We start from the raw sequence: 19,924 nt of genomic DNA, 5'->3' as shown, positions 1-19,924 counted from the left end.
CCAAACACCGTTTACCACCCGCAAAGACTAGTACTTGTCTGATGAAGTTCAAAACCCTTTTCTTCTTCAGAATCTGATTCTCGCTCGGAACTCATTCAATTTCAAGACCAGTTCCCGTCTGGTAGTCTATTTTAATATCAGTTCCCGTCTGGAAGTTGATTTATAATTCGTTCCCGTATGGTAGTTCGTTTTAAATAAATTCTCGTATGACAAAAAAAATAACAAAAACACCAGTTCCTGTCTGGTAATCTATCCTCCAAATCCAGCTCTCATCTAGAAAGCACTTCAAGCCTAATTCTCGTATGGCGAATCGTCTAAAAGCCCAATTCCCGTCTGGAGAATCATCTCAAAACCCAATTTCCGTCTGGAGAGTCATCTCAAAGCCCGGTTCCCGTGTGGAAAAATATGTCAATATTGCATTCATGCATCATGTCACGCGACTAAAACAGATCATTATGACATACAACTCAAACATGCATAACATGCATACATCGCATAACATAACATGCATACATAACTTAGATACATAATATAGGCTAAGAATATGGAATCATTGTAGAAGTTTGGGTCAATCCCCAACTAAGTCAATAATAGCTCTCCGTCCGAGTCAATCCCTAGCTAAGCCGGTGACAACTCTTCGACTAGGCTTATCCCTTTCTTACCATTCATCCCAACGATTCTATCTTACAGACATTCCCCAGCTGAACTGGTTACAATCCTCAGGTGAGCTTATTTCAACAAGTAGGCTTATTAACTTCCCCAATAGACTTCATCACAAAGTCTCATTTGCAGCATGCTCCCCAAAAAACCTTTTCCCGAGGAATTATGCTAGGATCTTCCCCAGTAAATGATCAGTATAAAGATCCACGCTAACTCAGTCGTAAGCAACCTTACATATCCCCAACAAATTAGTTATCCGTACGCTATTCCCCGCATTATTAAAAATCCATTTGTTCCAATCCCCGCATTGGTCTTTCTTACTCCAGCCCCGAGTTGGCCGCCTCTTTTTTTTCAACCAAGACTCTGATCCTCATGTTGGTATGAACCATGCTTCTCTCTGGCCTTATCCAAAACTGTTTCAAACATTCACTCCTTGTGGAACTTCATCAACCCATTGGTTGAAATAGGTTTTTATTGACCCATCGGTCAAAGTTCATCAACCCATCAGTTGAAAGTAGTTTTTGTTGACCCATCAGTCAAAGTTCATCAACCCATCGGTTGAAACCAGTTTTTACTGACCCATCGGTCTAAGTTCATTAACCCATCGGTTGAAAGTAGTTTTATTAATCCATCAGTCAAAGTTCATCAACCCATCGGTTGAAAGCAACTTTTACTGACCCATTGGTCGAGTTCATCAATCCACCGATTGGAAGCAGTTTTTAGTAACACATCGATCAAAATTAGTTTTATGTGGATCTAAACCAACCCATCAGTTGAGGATGATCCTTTATCTCCATCAACCCTTTAGTCGAAGACGGGTATTCCGAACACTTCAATCATCCATGGCCTTATCCAGAATCATTTCATCACTTATGGTCTGTATGGAACTCTTCGATTATATATGGCCTCGTCCAGAATTATTTCATCACCTTTGGTCCAAAACATACTAAAAAAAAGATAAAAGGTACAATTCATAAAAATATGTTAGCACAAAGTAAAATATGGTTTATTAAAACACACTGATCAAATTCCCCAACAATTAAACTTTTGCACTCCGAGAAAAAATCTAAATTCAAAATTCAAAACAGAGTAAAAATAGAACATGCAATTTAAAGATTTTCAGGATCACAAATGGGTAAGCAAAATTCTCATTCTAAGCTTCAAGGTATATGGCGTTAGTGAGTAACTTCTTGTGATAGGAAAGCAAGTAAGAAGACAGTTTACCGAAGAGTACATCATAAGCATCAAGATCCTCACATGATAGAATTCTCTAAACTCTCAAGTGTTTAGGCTATTGTTTACACTCAAAGCACATCATAAAAATTAACACTACCATAATCTTGAAAATAATCTAACATCCACAATTAAAATGCATGCACACAAAGATCAAAATGGATTTATTCAGGTTGTAATGGGGTCAAGGTAAGGGTAGGATAAATCCTAAGGGATAATAGGCTAAAATTTAAAGGAGTAAAAGAGAATTGAAGGAGATTATGGGAGTTGAACTAAACAATAATTCATTCACTTTTGAACAACTTCTTTGTAGTAATTTTCTCTTCTCTTTGCTTTTTATTTTTATTTTTATTTTTATTATTAGAAGCAATACGATAAGAACATGAACATTCTTCTTTCTTTCTTTTCATTTTCTATTACTATTTTTTCTTTTGTTTCTATATATTTTTTCCTTTTTTGCCAGCTTTTGAAATATCACAGCTATATTACTTCAACTCCACATAACTCCATACAAGACTCTTTCAACCCTTTAAATAGGATAATAATATTGTTTTTCATTTTTAGCCTTGTAATGAGTTTCAAACAAACAATGGGATAAATAGGCTCAAGGGGGTTTCAAACAAGGGATAATACTTTTAAGGTTGACTTTTTGGCTAAATGGCTAAAAATAAAACAGAAACAACTTGCTTTTATTATATCAGCATGCACAAGTAAACAAACAGTTTCAAAAAGAGTCCAATCAAGTTCTAGAGACTAAAAGACATGAGTGAAATCACACAAGAAAGAAAAATATGGATTTTTGAATGTTATCCATTATTAGGCTCAAAATCTCACAAAGGATATTGATCAAATACAAATGATGCATAATTCATAATTTAGTTATACTTATCAAACTAAGAAAGCAAAGAAAATAATTCACGTTACACCATGAGTCTTTAGTCAAGAGAAGGGAGAAATTACTTACATAACACAACCCTAAAAACCAACTAAAAAATATGCATAATATTTTTTTAAGAAAACAAAACAACAAAAGTAAATGAAGAAAACAAAATAAGAAAAGTAAATGACATCTCTCCCCCACACTTAATGAACATATTGTCCTCAATGAAAGAAACAAGCATAAAATAAGAGAGACGAGAGAGAGAAAATAACACACCCGAGGAGTCAAGGCAGATAAATAATTGAGTAAGTAGCCTTTCCCAATGAGAGCTCTTTTAAAATTCCTTCTTCTAATATGATGCTCTTATAGAATAGCTTGTGGCGGTGTTCATTAACTTTGAAATTTTTATCAGTGTCTTCGCTTTTTATTCCAAGATCAAAGAACATTCTTCTATAGGTAAAAGTGTCAAATGAGTAAGCGAAAGTGGTATTCTCTTTGTTCTTTGGTGTAATATATATCTCATTTTTCACAACATCCAAATCAAGGGGTTAAGCTTCCTTTGGGGATGCCTCACTGCTTTTGCTCCATCTTCAATTAGTATCTGATGCATACACATTGATGAGTTAATACCAACAATTCTAGCCAAGGTCTATCCAATTGGCCTCTTATGTTCCCTTAACACTTGCAACAATTTCTATTCCTGTTCAGATTCAAGTTTTGATGAAGTTGGTGAATGGTCTATTACCCTGACGAGAGCAAAGAATCTAGGAGGTATTTCCTAGAGCCAACGAATCGAGGCAGAAAAGATTGTCCTCAACACTGGCAATCATTTGGATATTTCTAGCATTTCATTTGTATTTTTCTTAGGATGTTAAACATTGTTTGTTTTTAAGCATTATTGTTTTCTTAATGGTAATATTAATGAAATGATCATGCATTTTCTGAATCAATCCATTTGTATTCACTCATTTTCCATTTATATAAAAAAAACAAAAATATTCTCTCCCTTTCATTTCTTTTTCAAACTGTTGTTTAGCAAAGATTGGAGGGAGGATGATGAAAACCATATACCCATAATTGTTGTGATGTGCTTTCAAAGAGAACTTTGCTGATGATGTAAGGCATTGTTTCAGATCCCTAAATACCAAAAAGATAAGGAGTTAATCCCTAGTCAACCAATTTTATCCTAGAAGTTGGTGTTTCTTTTGGAATTAAAACCCTTAATCTTAATTAGGGGCAGGGTAGTTGTGTTCAGATAGTTTGATCGTGCATTCGATCTTCAAGAGAATTCGTCCATCTATACACCCTCCAAAGAGGTTCAACCACATGTTACTCTTCACACACATCTTGAAATGTTGAAGAAGTTGATAAGAGCCAAAAGTTTATAGTGGTTGTTCCTCAATAACCAATAACATGGAAGTCACAATTTTTCAGCAAAATCAAAAGAAAAAAAGCCCGCTAAGTCAAATACCACAAAGACGACTTAGGCAAAAAATCAAGGCACCCCAGAGGACTGAAAGCTTCAAGGAATCGGTCTAGGAAAAAATAGGGATAAAAAATCAATCAAAAGAGGTCATCAAAATCCTCAACAAAACAAAAACAAAATAAGGTGACTGTCATTTCAAGAAAATCTCATCTTGAATCTTAATCTTCACCATCACACCTTCAAACCTTCTTGGAAGTCGAATACGTGTGTCAATTAACTGAACATAGGACTGGACGTCATCAAGAAGAAGGGGTGGATTAAAATGAATTTTTGAGCCTCATATCCTTTGTTTCAAAAACCTGAACCAGGCCACGATACAACCCTTGAAAGACCTAATTGAGGCAGAGTTTATTCTGAAAGCATGCTACAACAAGGTCATATTAACCTGACTTCTAAAAGTATTTGCTAATCATTTGTTTTGATCACATCACCTTCCACCATGTGAATGGCTAGATCAGCATCCTGTTCTGATCATTGACTCGTTCATTGTATATCACCATCATTTCAATATTGACTGATTTCAAATTTTGCATTTGCATTGCATTAAAATTACCATTTTTGAATGAACGATTTTATTTGCAAGTCATCATTTAGCATCAAAAGTAATCCCAACAATGCATAACCAATTGAGGAACTTGATCATGTGAAAGAAGCCCAGACAAGCGTAAGCCACCTAAAGAGCTCAGCGAGTCCAACTCTCCAAAGTTCGGTTAATCACAAGTCCACCACTCCAAGGTTTGGTTAGTCAACAACCAATGCGAGATTCAAGCATTGAACAAGCCATATAAAGACCCAGAAGACTGGATCAAGGTGAGCTACCAAAGGGCAAGTCCTTTCCAGACTTTCAAGTTGTTCAAGAGAAAACTATGCAATGTATTAACAACCGTTGAGTTCAAAATTAGTGTCGATAGATCATGTTATCACACCGTTAAATAACCTTTTGCCTCTTATTAAAGAAGCTTTGTTGCAAAGGGACCTTCCATCCAATACCCACCACAGGGGCATCCTTGGAAGCCTTCAAGTCATTGCGTAGATCATTCTCATGCATATCATTGCATTCATATAGCATATTCCCATAACATGAAGCCTTGAAAGTTAAATATCTGCAATAGAAGTCCAACCTTGCTTGGCACCTCTAAAAGTCCAATTCTTATTTGCACACATACATGTATTGGTCAGTTGTTACATTTCATTCATCATTACATGTATGGTATACCCACAAGTGTGAGGCACTACACCGAGTAACCATAATATTTCATGCATCAATCAAAATACACATCAAAGCATATTCAATCATACGCATAACATTAGCTATGTCTCATCCTCATATGAAGACAATCATTGTTACTACAATCAACTACTCTATGCTTGTCAGCTGAATCTTAGCAGAAGATTCCCTGGTTGATCTCGGTAGAAGATTTCCAGTTAAACCTCAGCAGCATGTATTTTTCTCAGAATCTCGACATTAGATTCCATGGCTAATATCAACAGTTGATTTCCCAGAAGGCCTTAGCAAAAGGTGTTTCCCCATAGAATTGTAGTAGATTCCCTACCTAATCTCATCAAAATATTTCCCAATTAAACCTCGACAACATGTATTTATCATTAAATCTCGGCAGTAGACTTTCTGGTTGATGCCGATAGAAGATTTCCCAGTTAAACCTCGACAGTAGGTACTTTCAATAAAACCTCGACAATATGTATCTCCTAGTGACTTTTGACAGTAGAATCCCTAGTGAGTTTCTTTTGAATCTTCCCCAAGGAACCTCGATAATAGTTTTCCCTGATGGAAATTCTTTAGAGGATTATTCTCGAAGAACTTGTAAGCGGTTGGAGTAGTTGATCATTTCTCTCCCCAGTGTTTTCACCTTGCATTCTCATTCACCTATAAAGGCGTCTCGCCAAACCTCATTTCATGACATTTCATGAATGTCAAGATTTGCATATCATGATCATTCCTATATCATGCGTAAATGCAAAATCAAATCATTGCATAACCGAAGAGTTCTCCGTGCTCATTTTGCATTAACCCAGATCTTGTTGTTGATTATTATCCCTTGACCCCAATTCTGTTCATTACTGGTACCTTTCTGAATCAAGTTGTCACAGGTACTCTATGATATAACCAATTTTGTTGGCATCTTCAAAGTCCAGCTTTGTGTGTGGCACATCCAGAGTTTGTGTTTTGTTTGTCTTGATGTTTCCTAGAAAGTTGTCGGTTTTACTCTTTCATTTGAAAGGAATTCCCCAAAAGATTGGTTGATTTTCTCGTAAGAAAGATCCAATTTTTTGTACGGATGATCTTATCGTAAGAAGACTCCTAATCCTTTGCACTGATGATCTACTCGTAAGAGGACTCTCGATTATTTTTATCTTGGATGAATTCCCTATTAGGAATCACCAAAATCTTTGATTGGATGAATTTTTTGTGAGAAGTCTCCAGAACAGTCAGATACATTCTACAGTGTCGTCATGTCATGTCTGAACCTGTTGATTAAACTCTCTTTGAATATTCCCAAGTGTCTCCAGGTCATGTCTGAACTTGTTGATAAAATCCCTTTGTAATTCCCTAGTGTATTTACTCCAGCATGATTGTTATCCACAGTGATTTTCTACCATCATTTTCGTTTCCTGTGGACCACCATTACCATATGTCTCCATCATTCCCCACAGATTTGTCTTTCATTATTCGTCCATCATGAAAATATCCAGTTAGGGTTCATCTCATCTCACATTATATCCCTAGCCAACCAAAATAAAAAAAATGAGTCTTACATATCATGCATATCATATCATATTCATTTAGGATCAAAATTCGGGTCTTCTAAATATTCAACTATCTCCCACTGTGATCATATGAAGAGTTCCCTTCTTCATATTCTCTAGTTAAAGATACTTAAATAGGGACAACTCTCACACTCCAATTTTGACCCTGAATCTCCGAATCAATACATACATCATAACTTTTGCATCTTTGCATATCATAATTCCATTCCGCATAATGCCTAGAATATTAGTCGAAATAAATTTTAGGATCTACAAATAAACCGTTTAATCAATTTTCAAATGTGTTTCAAATTAGCGGACGGAAAAATTCAAAATCGAGCACGCAGACATCAATTTTATTAATCTACGTTTCGCGTAGTTTATCCTGGTGTGTTCGTTTTATTTTTTCGAACACTTTTTCAGTTACATTTTGATCTGCCTGAGCTTTTTAACTGAGCATTTTTTACTTCAAAATTTGATCAAAACCTGTATGTTTTTGAGAAGTTTATTTCATGCTGATCATTGTGTTGCATTCATTTTATTTTTTCGATCATTTTTGCACCTGATTTTTTTTTCTTCATATTTTAATCATTTCATTTTTATTTTTTAATCAAAATAATCACTATAATTAATTAAGATTAATTGTTTAATTAAGTTTAATTTATTTTTGTTTTATCTAATTATCAGAAATTTTCAAAATAAAAAAGTAAAAAAGGAAATTGAAAGAGGGTTGTTTGTTAAGCATTCACGTGACAAATAACTGATGGAGAAAAATCAAAATAGACTTCCTCATTCATGACCACGTGTCACCCATCCATTGGGGACTTTTTTCTAAATTTTGAAAATAAAAGTTAATGGTTAGGGATAACTGTCAGCATGTGGGGATAAGAAAAAATTGAGAAAAGGTGGAGAACCACCAATTATGAAGGGACACGTGTCCCACCTCGAAAATTTTTTCTCACAAACAAAATCAATATCTCTCTTTTGCACATGGGGAAAGGATTCCACTTCACGAAAAATCTGGAAAAACACACACTCTTTCTCTCTCTCTGCCGGAAAAACACGAAATATCAATTGGAAAGAATATATTTTCTCTCTTCATGGTTTTCCACTGAACCAATAAGAGGTTCCTCTTCTTCTTTCGAAATTGGTTTCGCCTCCATATACTGCTCCTCCATACCCAATATACTCTCTACCTATCATCTGCAACAAAGAAAAAAAAAACACCTTTCTCTAACAACATACAACACTCCACCATCTTTCCCACCTACAAACAACATTCTCGAACCACCTTGGACTCCGACCACCGTACACCTCACACATTCGTACTCAACCTAAAGCACCCCCATAATCTTCAAACGCGACTTCTCCACCAAAAAACCACATGGATCTGTCCCAGCAACACACATACTCCATTGTAAAACCTTCCTTCGACCAACATGATAAACGACTTACTTACCCAACAATCAAACAATAAAACACATCACCACTCACACAACTCTCCTTTTTTGGCGAAATTACCATGCCCAATATGTTGGCAGTATCATTGTTTTCGGTACAAAAGTGGCGAGATTGCGACAATTTCTAGAAACTCCTTGTTTTAGTTCTTCTATGTTTCATTTTAGGGATATGCAGTGATTCACGAGTTGGCTGCTTTGGAACTTTGAATGTAACTTTGGCTATTTTCATTTTCTATAAGAAGCATGAGGCTAAAAGAAGTTTGTTCTCCTCTTCAAATTTCAGCGTATAGCGTAACCCGCATTCAATCCCACCTCCTTTGGCTACTCTTGCAGCAACATGCCATAACGTGACCCTTGGCAATGACAACAACAACTATCCAACGTGGCGGTAACGCTCGAATTGATTTCATTGTGATATTATATCGTGTGTTATCTTGTATATTTTATTACGTTTTCATTGCGTTGTTACTACTTTCTTCTTGTCGGTTTTTTGGATTCATTATACAAGCCATGTAAATAATATAATGTTGATGTTGCTGCTTTGGGTGATTTTATGTGCTTTGGGTGATGTTGTGTGCATTTTGTGGAGGATGGTTAGTGCAGAATTTATGAAGAAGGCAAGGTTGTGACGTTGAAGTTTTTACTACTACTTTGAAAAGTTAAACATTCCATCTGTTGTCTTTTTTCTTCATTTTTTATATTTATTTATTTATTGATTTTTTCATTTATTATATATTATTTTGTTTTTTTGTTACTCATATTTATTTGAGATTTGTTATTGGACCCTTAGCCCATGAGTGTTGTTTGTTGTCGTGTTTTCTAATTCCATTGCTTTAAACCAGATTTTTAATCCGCAAATTTGACATTTTTTATGTCGTTGTGCCGTCGGATTTTTATCGATATATTAATTGTATTTCACTGCGTTATGACCCCGCATACGACATTTTATTAATTGTCGATACGCACAACCGACTTTGAGCACATTACTTAGAATTTTGTGTGCATTTCTTGACTTTTCACTTATTTTAAATTTCGATTGTGAGGTTTAATTAATAAAGGCTTTGATATCGTTTGCTTTTGTCGTTGTGTATATCAAGCCTCACCTTACGATTTCATTTGTTGAGTGTGTAAGTTCAGTTCTATTCCGTTCTATTCTTGCGATGATACGTTTCACGTTAGCAATTGTTTTGATTCATGAAAACATACAACGATCCAACGTCTTTGCGTTATCGAATTTGAACTCAATTTCCATTTTCCTTGCTTGCCCTTGAGTTATGTGACATTGATTCACATCCCCGCATCATGATCTTAATCCGTGCATATTTCATTTTTGTTTTTACTTCTTTCGATTTAATTAAGATGAACATGTGTTGTGCATATGACGTTGTGTTACTATCTCTCATCTTTCGACTTACTCTTGAGCCTTCTTACTATAAGACCTTTTTAGTGCATGTACACTCACTTGCTTGCGTTTTCTTGATTGAGTTTTTCTTTAATTGCTTCATTATCTCATATCCCTATTTGACAAATGTACTCCCATTCCCATGACGTGTAATAATTTTATCGCTTTATTTTTTATTATTTCTTTAGTTTAATTTCTAACACAAGAATAAAATCAATCCCTTTCAAAAAAGAACCAAAAATAAACCTGATCTAACATCAAGTACTTTTTCCTAAAGACCAAACATTTCAACCATTTCAAACCCTTCTTTTCAATCCAATTCTACCTTTCCCAATTTCTCAAACATTTTGTCTTCAACCATTTTCAAACTTTCAAAACCATTTTATCAAACCTTTTTGTAATCGTTAATAAAATGCTTGAGCCAATGTTAAGCCACTTTCACAATTAAAATAAAAAAACACGTAATTACTATTTAACACTTTTCAATAAAGATGGAAACAGAATGTGGTGGATACCACGCGCTCCTGAGACTATGATTCAAGATGGATATTTCGCCCATCCTATTTCTCTCCATCATTCAAAACTATCAATGCGACTTCTTTCAAACCTTTTCTCAGTCAATCTTCAAAACACCTAAAAATATCAAACACTTTTCAATAAGATGGAAATGGAATGTGGTGGATACCACGAGCTCCTGAGGCTGGGATTCAAGATGGATATCTCGATCATCCAAGTTCTCGACATTACTAAAAATACATTCAAACCAATCAAACTCTTTTCTCGTTGACGTGCGATTGATTATCAAACCTTTTTCGTAAATGAAAGATATTTTGTCTCGAGAGGACGCAAAAACAATGTTTCATCCACTTGAACATGTGAGTAAGCTTACGACGTTGCCCGCGAATGTTGATTTATAAATCCACTTGGTCGTGATGTAAATGTTCCCTTCTCCCCTTATTTTGGGTAGCCAATAATATTTTCATCGATTAAGACAAAGCAGCTTTCGATAAAATTGACCAACAAAGAAACATTTTATATCATGAACTACGTAAGTCTTGAATTCTCTATTGCACCCGGAGATACGTAGGAGCAGAATTTGTAAATCCTTTCAGGCACATTAATAAAAAATCCATTTTTTTTCTCTTTTCCTCTTTGTCCTATTTCTTTCCCTCTTAATAACTCGAGAAGCCTAACATTTCTAAGCTAACACTAACACGCACAACTAACCGAATGGTTCTCGTTGAGTATAACAGACGTGAGGGGTGCAAATATCTTCCCCTTGCGTAATCGATTTTGGAACCCTGATTTGGTTGCGACGACCAATATCATTGTCGTTCTTTCTTGGGTTTAATCAATATTTCCCATTTCTCTCTATGGGAATAAATAAAGTTCGGTGGCGACTTTGTTCAGTCCATCCCGCGAGCGTGCGATTATGCTTCGTGAAGTCGTGTTCTCATTTTTTGAGGTACGACAACTAGAAATATAGTTCTTACTAAACAAAACATTAAGTTATGATGAATAATTTCAAGAAAAACATCATTTCAAGAAAAATATCATTTCAAGAAAAACAATATTATTTCTAGTTAATACGTAACATCATTTCTATTTTATAAGAACCATGGATAATACATTTAAGTGGTATTACCATTTTTATGAAAATTTATATAACTAACACCATTTCTGTGAATATTTCTAAAACTAACATCATTTCAGTGATAAACAACATCTCAATGGTGAGTTACGTATCTCAAACGTGATGACGAAGCTTCAACGAATAAGGTTGTAATAGTTGATGTTGAAAAGAGATGATGGAATCTAAATTTTGATGAAAATCACATAGGATTTTGTTAAGAGAATGACGATGAAACAAGGAGTGTTGATAGGTAAGTGAAAAGTTAGAGTTTAGTTCTCTAAAGTATTAATGCAAAAAACATACACGTTGGTTTTTAGGAAAAACCAAGGGAATAGATTAATTAAAAACTAAAAAAAAGGAAAAACATCATATTCTGGAAATTCATGTAAAAGAATTATCACGTCGGTTTTTAAACAAAACTGAGAGAGTAGATTATTTAATAATTAAAAATAATATAACATAAAAATAAAAAATAATTTAAAAATATTGATGCAAAAGATAATATCCCTCGGTTGGACCATATAACCAAGGGATAATACAAATTAAAAATAAAAAATTAATAGAAAAAAGCATATGAAAATATTAACTTCGTAATTTAAAATAAATAAAAGAAAAGAGAAAAAGGAAAGACGCCAAGTGAGAAATAGTGATCATAAATCAATTAAAAAACAATATGAAATGAAGTCTCTGATATTCGAAACGAGGTCTCTGGTAGTCATATCGCCTCGGTTTTTGATAAAATTGATGGTATATATTGTATTAAGTTTAAAAAAAAAACTTAAACATGATGCTCTCGAGATATATACCTCGATTTTTGGTTGGTCGTGGTGAAAAATTTGTCTTAAATATATAACTTATAGTGCCAAAATATTCCTTAGACTCTTCAAAATTTGGAAATATAATGGCTAAACATGTCGTAAAATTCATGGAAAATATTATGAAAACAAAATATCATGCCTCTACTTAATCGTGCCTCTATTTCTCGATTCCTCTATTTTGAAAATTTAAGATAATGTTGAATCACCTTATTCTACTACTGAAAGCACCACTATGTTGTGTAGGCATATCACTATTGACTTTGTCTTGTAATTCTTTAAAATTTTCTTCTGTTCGTCGTGTGCTAGTTCTCTAATTGTTTCATCATTATAGCCTTTATAGTAAAATACTATAAATTTGTCTAGTTAAGATAATTTTGAATTGGTTTGATCTTTTCTATGAATCTACAAAATCTTTATTAAAATTCTATAAAACAGAAATGTATTAACAGTAAAGTATTTATAAACCACAGAATTGAATATTAAAAAAATAGTATTATGGACTCTTATCACAACCCCAAATTTATTTATTTTTTGAACAATAATATTTAAGAAAAATAGAGATTTACTGATGATAGTTTTTAAGTTGACTATGCTAATTACCAAAATACTTAAGAAAAATAATGATTAAGGATTGTATGATGATATTAACTTGTATTAACATTTTAATTCTCCAAAACCTTCCAGAATTTTGCATTGTACAAATGAGATCTTCTATCACTTATCAAAACTCTTAGTGTACCAAACTTGCTAAAAATGTTCTTCTTTAGGAATTTTATCACAATTTTAGGATCAGATTTTTGTGCAGACAATGCTTTCACTCATTTAAAAATATACTACGGTTAACATCTTATGTTGGTTTAGCCGATGACATGAGGGATGTGTGAACTCATAAGGATGAATATCATCTTGAAAGTCTTAAAAATAAAGTGAATTGAATAGATGAGAATTTATTATGATAATAAATTTTCTATTAGTGTAGCAACATGATAAGACCGATCTTATTGAAGTAGACAACAATTTCATTAAAAAAAATAGATTGTGGTCTAATATAGGCTTCATATATCTTTTTTCAAGGAAATTTTACAATTCTTCTAACTAAGAAGATCGATAAAACAATTTTAAAAAGATTATTTTGAAACTAGAAATGATAGATAGCTATTCAACATCTCGATATAGAGAGATAGTATTATAAATAATATATCTTTTAAATTATTAGTTATAATTTTATTTTTTTATTTATCATGACTATTAAATTTAAATTAGATTATCTCTATTCTGTTGATTAATGCAAGTTCATCATTTATAACTTTGAGATATATAAAATATTGGATACATGATGTGTAGTCCTTCTCAATATTTTAATACTTTTAGTCCCTCCTAAAACTTAACAACAATTTTTATGATTTATTAATACGACGAATTTAACGATAAATTATTACTTTCTAATTAAATTAACGATAATTTTGACAACGGTTTTAATATTAGAGACTAAAAATATGAATAAAAAAATTTATGCAAATCATCCTTTAAAATATATTTTAAAGAAAAAAAATGAAATTGAAGATATTTAAGAGATCCACAAATATATTTGATCATTCTAAAAAACAAAATTGAAGATATGCAGGATTGGTGCAATTATTTTACAATATTGAAATATAGTGTCAGTTATTTGACGTTAATAGCAAAAAAATATATTTGTTATGCTTTGGATTCATTTGAAATATTATATAGTATTTAAAATAAAAATTATTTGAAAAAATTATATATATATATATATATATATATATATATATATATATATATATATATATATATATATATATATATATATATATATATATATATATATATATATATATATATATATATATATATATCTATATATATTATATATATATATATATATATATATATATATATATATAATTCTCAATTATATGAGTTAATATCATTTATAATAATTTTCAACTTATTTATATTAATAAATAAATATCAAAAAAATGCTTTTTATCGGATTAAACTTTTAATCATTAGACTATACTCATTTAACTCAACTAACATATATTTTATTTACCTCAAAAAATATTATTATTAATATATTTTATTTTAACACATATTTATTCTTATATTATGAATTACATCTTTTTGACAGTTCTTTTTTAATATGTTACTTTCTCGTCCAAAAATAAATGTTACATTTTAAAAAATATTGTCTTAAAATAAGTGTCATTTTTAGTTTATTACAATTTTAATATTGATCTTTTAATTATATCCTCTTATTAATACTCTTAATTTACTATTTCTCTCACATTATATTAATGATTATTTGAATACATTAATAATTAATCGAAATAGTTTGATAAAATTGTTATTCTATATCTTTCATTTATCATATTTTTTTAATTTGTGTGAAAGTGTTAAGTATCCCATTTATTTTAGGATGGATGAAATATTTTATATATTGAAATCTATATGAATTATACTAAATTCAAGTGTTTGAAAATATTGGAATTCAAATGAACAATTTAATAAATAAGAATGTAAATAAACATTGAACTAAATTTACCTCAAATATATTTCAAATTAATCTGATAAATTTTATTTAAAAAATTATAATATTATTGGCTATTGGCCCCAGTGGCCAACATATACTCAAATAAATATTTGTTGGAAGAAAAATGTGATAATCCTCTAGAATTGGTTTACTAATGAAGACTTGAGTACTAAAAACGTGTTTTTTTAAAAGTTTTAGATTAGAATCCAGATAAATGCAAGTTTTAACGGATCCCATAAGTGGAACGTATGATATCAAAATTTCAAAGAAATATTTAAAAAAATAGAAAAAACGTGGCGATAGTTAAAATGTGAGATTTTAATACTATTAAAATAATGTTGGTCAAAATAAATAGAATATATAACATATTAAAATAACTTTGGTCAAAATAAAAATATTATTTATAGTATATACAAAAAATTATAATAATAAATTGACTTTGTTTTTAATTATTTTTATCATTTAAATTTATTTTATCTTTAACTTTATATAATTTTCTAAATTTCTTGAATCAGTTACCATAGTTGCCAAGAGCCCGCAAGTGGACGGTAGAATTGATCTCATTAGAGAAAGGTGTGAAATCTTATTACTATTAAAATAATTTTGTCAAAATAAATACAATATATAACACAACAATAATAACTTTGGTCAAAATAAAACATTATTTATAGTATATAAAAGAATTATAATAACGAATTGATTTTATTTCTCATTTTTTTCATAATTTTACTTCATTTATTTTTGACTATATAGAATTTCCTAAATTTGTTGAATCACTTGCCATACTTATCAAGAGCTGTATTCATTTATTTAATATGAGAAATCATATTCAGGTATTATAAATAGTGGCCTTTGTATCTAACTTCTTCACACACTCTCACTCTCACTCTCAAAACTATTTACTCCATTGAGTCTTACTTAGTCTTTCTTCTTCCAAACATCACATACTACTAAAGAGGTGAGCCAAAAAATCATGTATTTACCATTTTCAATTGTCTTTGCTTTTTAATTTTCAGTTTCAAGTACAATTATTTTTTTTTGGATTTTTTACTTTCGCTTTTTTGATGTTCTTTTACTCTATAGATAAAGTATACACCATTTAATCCTAAATACAAACTACAACATTTTATCGATAACATGATTGTTGTGTCTTTTTATTTCACTCTCAAGTTTTTTTAACCAGTTATCCAACTACTCCAAAATTTTATTTTTTGTTGCATTTTTTAGTTTCACTTTTTAGAATCCATCATATCATTTACTTCATAAAAAAATAGGTCACACACATACCATCTAGATGTACATTTTTCATGACATTTATCAGTTATACAATTTAATAGAGTAAATAAGTAAAAATCTATAGGTATTTTGTGTCTAGATTATTGAGGATTCAACAAAGGTTTTCAATAAATATTTTTTTTAGATAATTTTTTGTATTTAAATATGATGAACTTATTTTAAAATAAAAAAAATATGAATAATTAATTTAGCTAAGAATGTCTAGAAGTGAAATTAATATTCTCATTGACTTTCACATGGTTGGAGTAGATAAATGTTAAAGTTTTGAAAATGAGAAATTTTCCCTATTATCTTAAAAAAAAGTTAAATATGTAAATGTTTTATATTATTTGTGTTGATGTAGTAATATTGTAATAATACAGATTCAAAATGGATGCAAATTCTACCATCAATAACAACAAAAACCTTCAAAAGGATAATCAAGAAGAAGCAAACGTTGAAAGCCGTAGTAGATTATCTGATCTACCTGATGAAATTTTGCAGAAGATTTTATCAAACCTCCCAACAAAAGAAGCAGTTGCAACAACTGTTCTCTCCAAAAGGTGGGAGAATCAATGGATGAATATAAGTAAAATCGATCTGAAATTTGATGAAAGTGCACCTGAGAAGAGGCAACGTTTCATAGAGTTTATGGATAAGCTGCTTGTGGTTTGTGATATTTCAAAACTGAAAATGTTCTCTCTCTCATTTGAAGTTGGTGAGGAGTTTCCAAGGGTTAACAAATGGTTAAGTGTTTTTGTCAATCCTATGATTGAAGAACTAAACCTCGAACTTGAAAGAGTTAGTAACCCATTGGTTCTTCCTAATCACTTTTTTACTTCTGATAAATTGACCAAGTTTCATCTTAGTATGAGACAAGTCATAAATTTTCCTTCTACCATTCATTTGGAAAATCTTGTGACATTGACTTTGAAGCATGTCATATTCCCGGATACTCATAGCACATCACAGTTTTTCTCTGGTTTGCCATCCATGAAGGAACTATCCTTAACTGATTGTAATTGGAAGAAGGTTGAAAATATCTTTATCAACTTTCCATTGCTTCAGAAACTGTATATTAGAGATTGGAAAGACGACGACATCGAGGAAGAAGAACACGACCACCACCACAACGTAGAAGCGTATGTTGTCGAAATAAATGGTGGTCTCTATATTCATGATGTTGTATTACATCATATAAATTTTTCTTACATCAAAATAGCGATCATGGCGAGTAATCTGGTAACTTTTATATATGACGGTGATCTCATAAATGATTATGCTTTGTTCAACACAACTTCAGCCACTGAAGCAACCATTGAAGCTCATGAACAACACAATAAAGTGTTACCTGCTGGCTATTATGTATACACACTTCTGAAAGAACTCTTTAGGATAAAAAATCTATCAATCTCCGACTTTGCTCTTGAGGTACCAGGTTTTATCTTCAAAAAATTTATTTGTAAAATGAATTATAGATTCACTGATTTTATATAATTTAAAGATTATTTCGAATCATTTTAATAATTTTGATTATTTTTCTGAATACAGGCTTTTGGCCAGTCGCCATCTTACGCGGAAAATCTATCTATATTTTTCCGTCTGGTTGATCTTCATGTGATCTCCTCTTCAACTATGGATTTATCTTGTCAAGGATTGCAAGCCCTACTAAGAAAGTCGCCTATTCTAGAAGAAATTGAGTTTCAGATGGTAATTTAGGTCAATTATGAATTAAAAATTGTGCATTTTTGTTTAATTACATATTACATATTTAATATATTGCAGGGGGTGACGCTAGATGAAAGTGAAGGAAACGACATTGATTCATTACCAACATGTTTTTTGACACACCTTAAAAATATCAAGATATATAATTTTTGTGGGAATGAAGGAGAGATAAATGCTATAAAGTATTTGCTAAACACAGCACAAGTGTTGGATATATTGTATATTCAATACAATGAATCACATTTTGACTCTCCAGAAGGATCAGAGAAGTTACAGACATTTTTTGATCAAGTTGATGAGTTTCCTAAGGTTTCAAGGGATTGTGTTATTGAAATAGAATGAAGAAGAAGAGGAAAGGGAAAATATAATTTGATTGAATTGTTGAGTTGGTTAAATTTCAAAAATTTATTCCTTACTGTAATAAAGATTTTAATTTTATTATAAATAAAATAAATCTTAGATCCTCTTTTCCAAAATAATCATTACCTTTGTTAAAAACTTTATTTCAAAATAATTGTTATTTGCAATTATCATTGAAATATTAATCATTTTTTTTCATTTATAGCATATAATTAATATATTTTCTTATTAAGTTGTTAGGATGCCCTTTGATTTTAAATATAACTAAATATATAGAGAGAGATATTAATTAATATGCATTTTCAGTGTAAAAAATTTTACAATCACCATCACCCGTTTGCATTATTTTATAGATTTTAAAAATAAAAGTCAAACTTGTCCTAATATCTAACGATTATAATTTACTTACTGTGTAAATTTTTTTTACCCTGACAGTATATATATATATATATATAATATATATATATAGATATATATATATATATATATATATATATATATATATATATATATAATATATATATATTATATATATATATATATATATATATATAATATTCTATAATATATATAATATATAATATATATATATATATATATGGATTTAATTAAATACACTGATAGTGTAAAGGATTTTACACTGTCAGTTAATCTTAGACGTTGGATATTAAATAAGTTTGACTTTATTTTAAAAATCTATAAAGTAATACAAACAGGTAATGATGATAAAAAGATAGTGTAAAACTTTTTACACTGACAGTGTATAGTAATTAATCTATATATATATATATATAATATATATATATATATATTATATATATATATATAATATATATATATATATATATATAATATATATATATATAATAATATATATATATATACACGTTTAATTGAATAGTGGGATAATTAAACTAATATTTATTGGTTGGATTAAATTAGTGTGAGCTCTTAATTCAAGGTTCAATTTGACAACAATATTTCTTTGTTTTTTCTCATATTAGTTGATACTTATAATAAATAGTTAGTGAAATACCTTTCTTTAAAACTAACTGAATAATAAATAACATTTGTCTCGTGTATTATATATACAATAAATATTATTTATAATTTTTATTTTGTTCAATTTTCTTGAGAAAAAATTGTCAAAATAACCGAAAACAATTTAGGTTTTTATCTACAAATATATAAATTATTGAATTCTCTTTTAATCATTTATTATTGAACGACCATCTTGTGTGTATATTTATTATATATATATATATATATATATTATATATATATATATATATATATATATAATATATATATATATAATAGAGAGAGAGAGAGAGAGAGAGAAGAGAGAGAGAGAGAGAGAGAAGAGAGAGAGAGGAGAGAGAGAGAGAGAGAGAGAGAGAGAGAAGAGAGAGAGGAGAGAGAGAGAGAGAGAGAGAGAGAGAGAGAGAGGAGAGAGAGAGAGAGAGAGAGAGAGAGAGAGAGAGAGAGAGAGAGAGGAGAAGAGAGAGAAGAGAGAGAGAGAGAGAGAGAGAGAGAGAGAGAGAGAGAGAAGAGAGAGAGAGAGAGCGAGAGAGAGATAGAGAGAAGAGAGAGATAGAGAAGAGAGAGAGAGAGAGAGAGATGAGAGAGAGAGAGAGATTAATTTACTATGCACTATCAGTGTAAAAAG

The 19,924-nt window shown here is 30.8% G+C and overlaps 1 protein-coding gene across 2 annotated transcripts; it reads left to right on the top strand.

The window, feature by feature from the left end:
- The first annotated feature begins 15,773 nt into the window (after nt 1–15,773).
- On the top strand, nt 15,774–18,246 carry LOC127135707 (putative F-box/FBD/LRR-repeat protein At1g22000). Of its 2 annotated transcripts, XM_051062351.1 has the most exons (4): nt 15,774–15,850; nt 16,551–17,598; nt 17,719–17,877; nt 17,953–18,246. In XM_051062351.1, exons 2-4 carry the CDS (start codon nt 16,558–16,560, stop codon nt 18,235–18,237), a joined length of 1,485 nt encoding a protein of 494 aa, XP_050918308.1. In that variant the 5' UTR covers nt 15,774–15,850; nt 16,551–16,557; the 3' UTR covers nt 18,238–18,246. The 2 variants fall into 2 exon arrangements, with proteins under 2 accessions (XP_050918308.1, XP_050918307.1); XM_051062350.1 differs by lacking the exon at nt 15,774–15,850 and having other exon boundaries at nt 16,375–17,598.
- Nucleotides 18,247–19,924: the final 1,678 nt, after the last annotated feature.

Source organism: Lathyrus oleraceus, chromosome 4 (assembly GCF_024323335.1).
Source record: "Lathyrus oleraceus cultivar Zhongwan6 chromosome 4, CAAS_Psat_ZW6_1.0, whole genome shotgun sequence".
In the NCBI taxonomy this organism is placed as follows: Eukaryota; Viridiplantae; Streptophyta; class Magnoliopsida; order Fabales; family Fabaceae; genus Lathyrus; species Lathyrus oleraceus.
The sequence above is the reverse complement of the archived record's forward strand: the minus strand, read 5'-3'. Positions and strand labels throughout refer to the sequence as shown.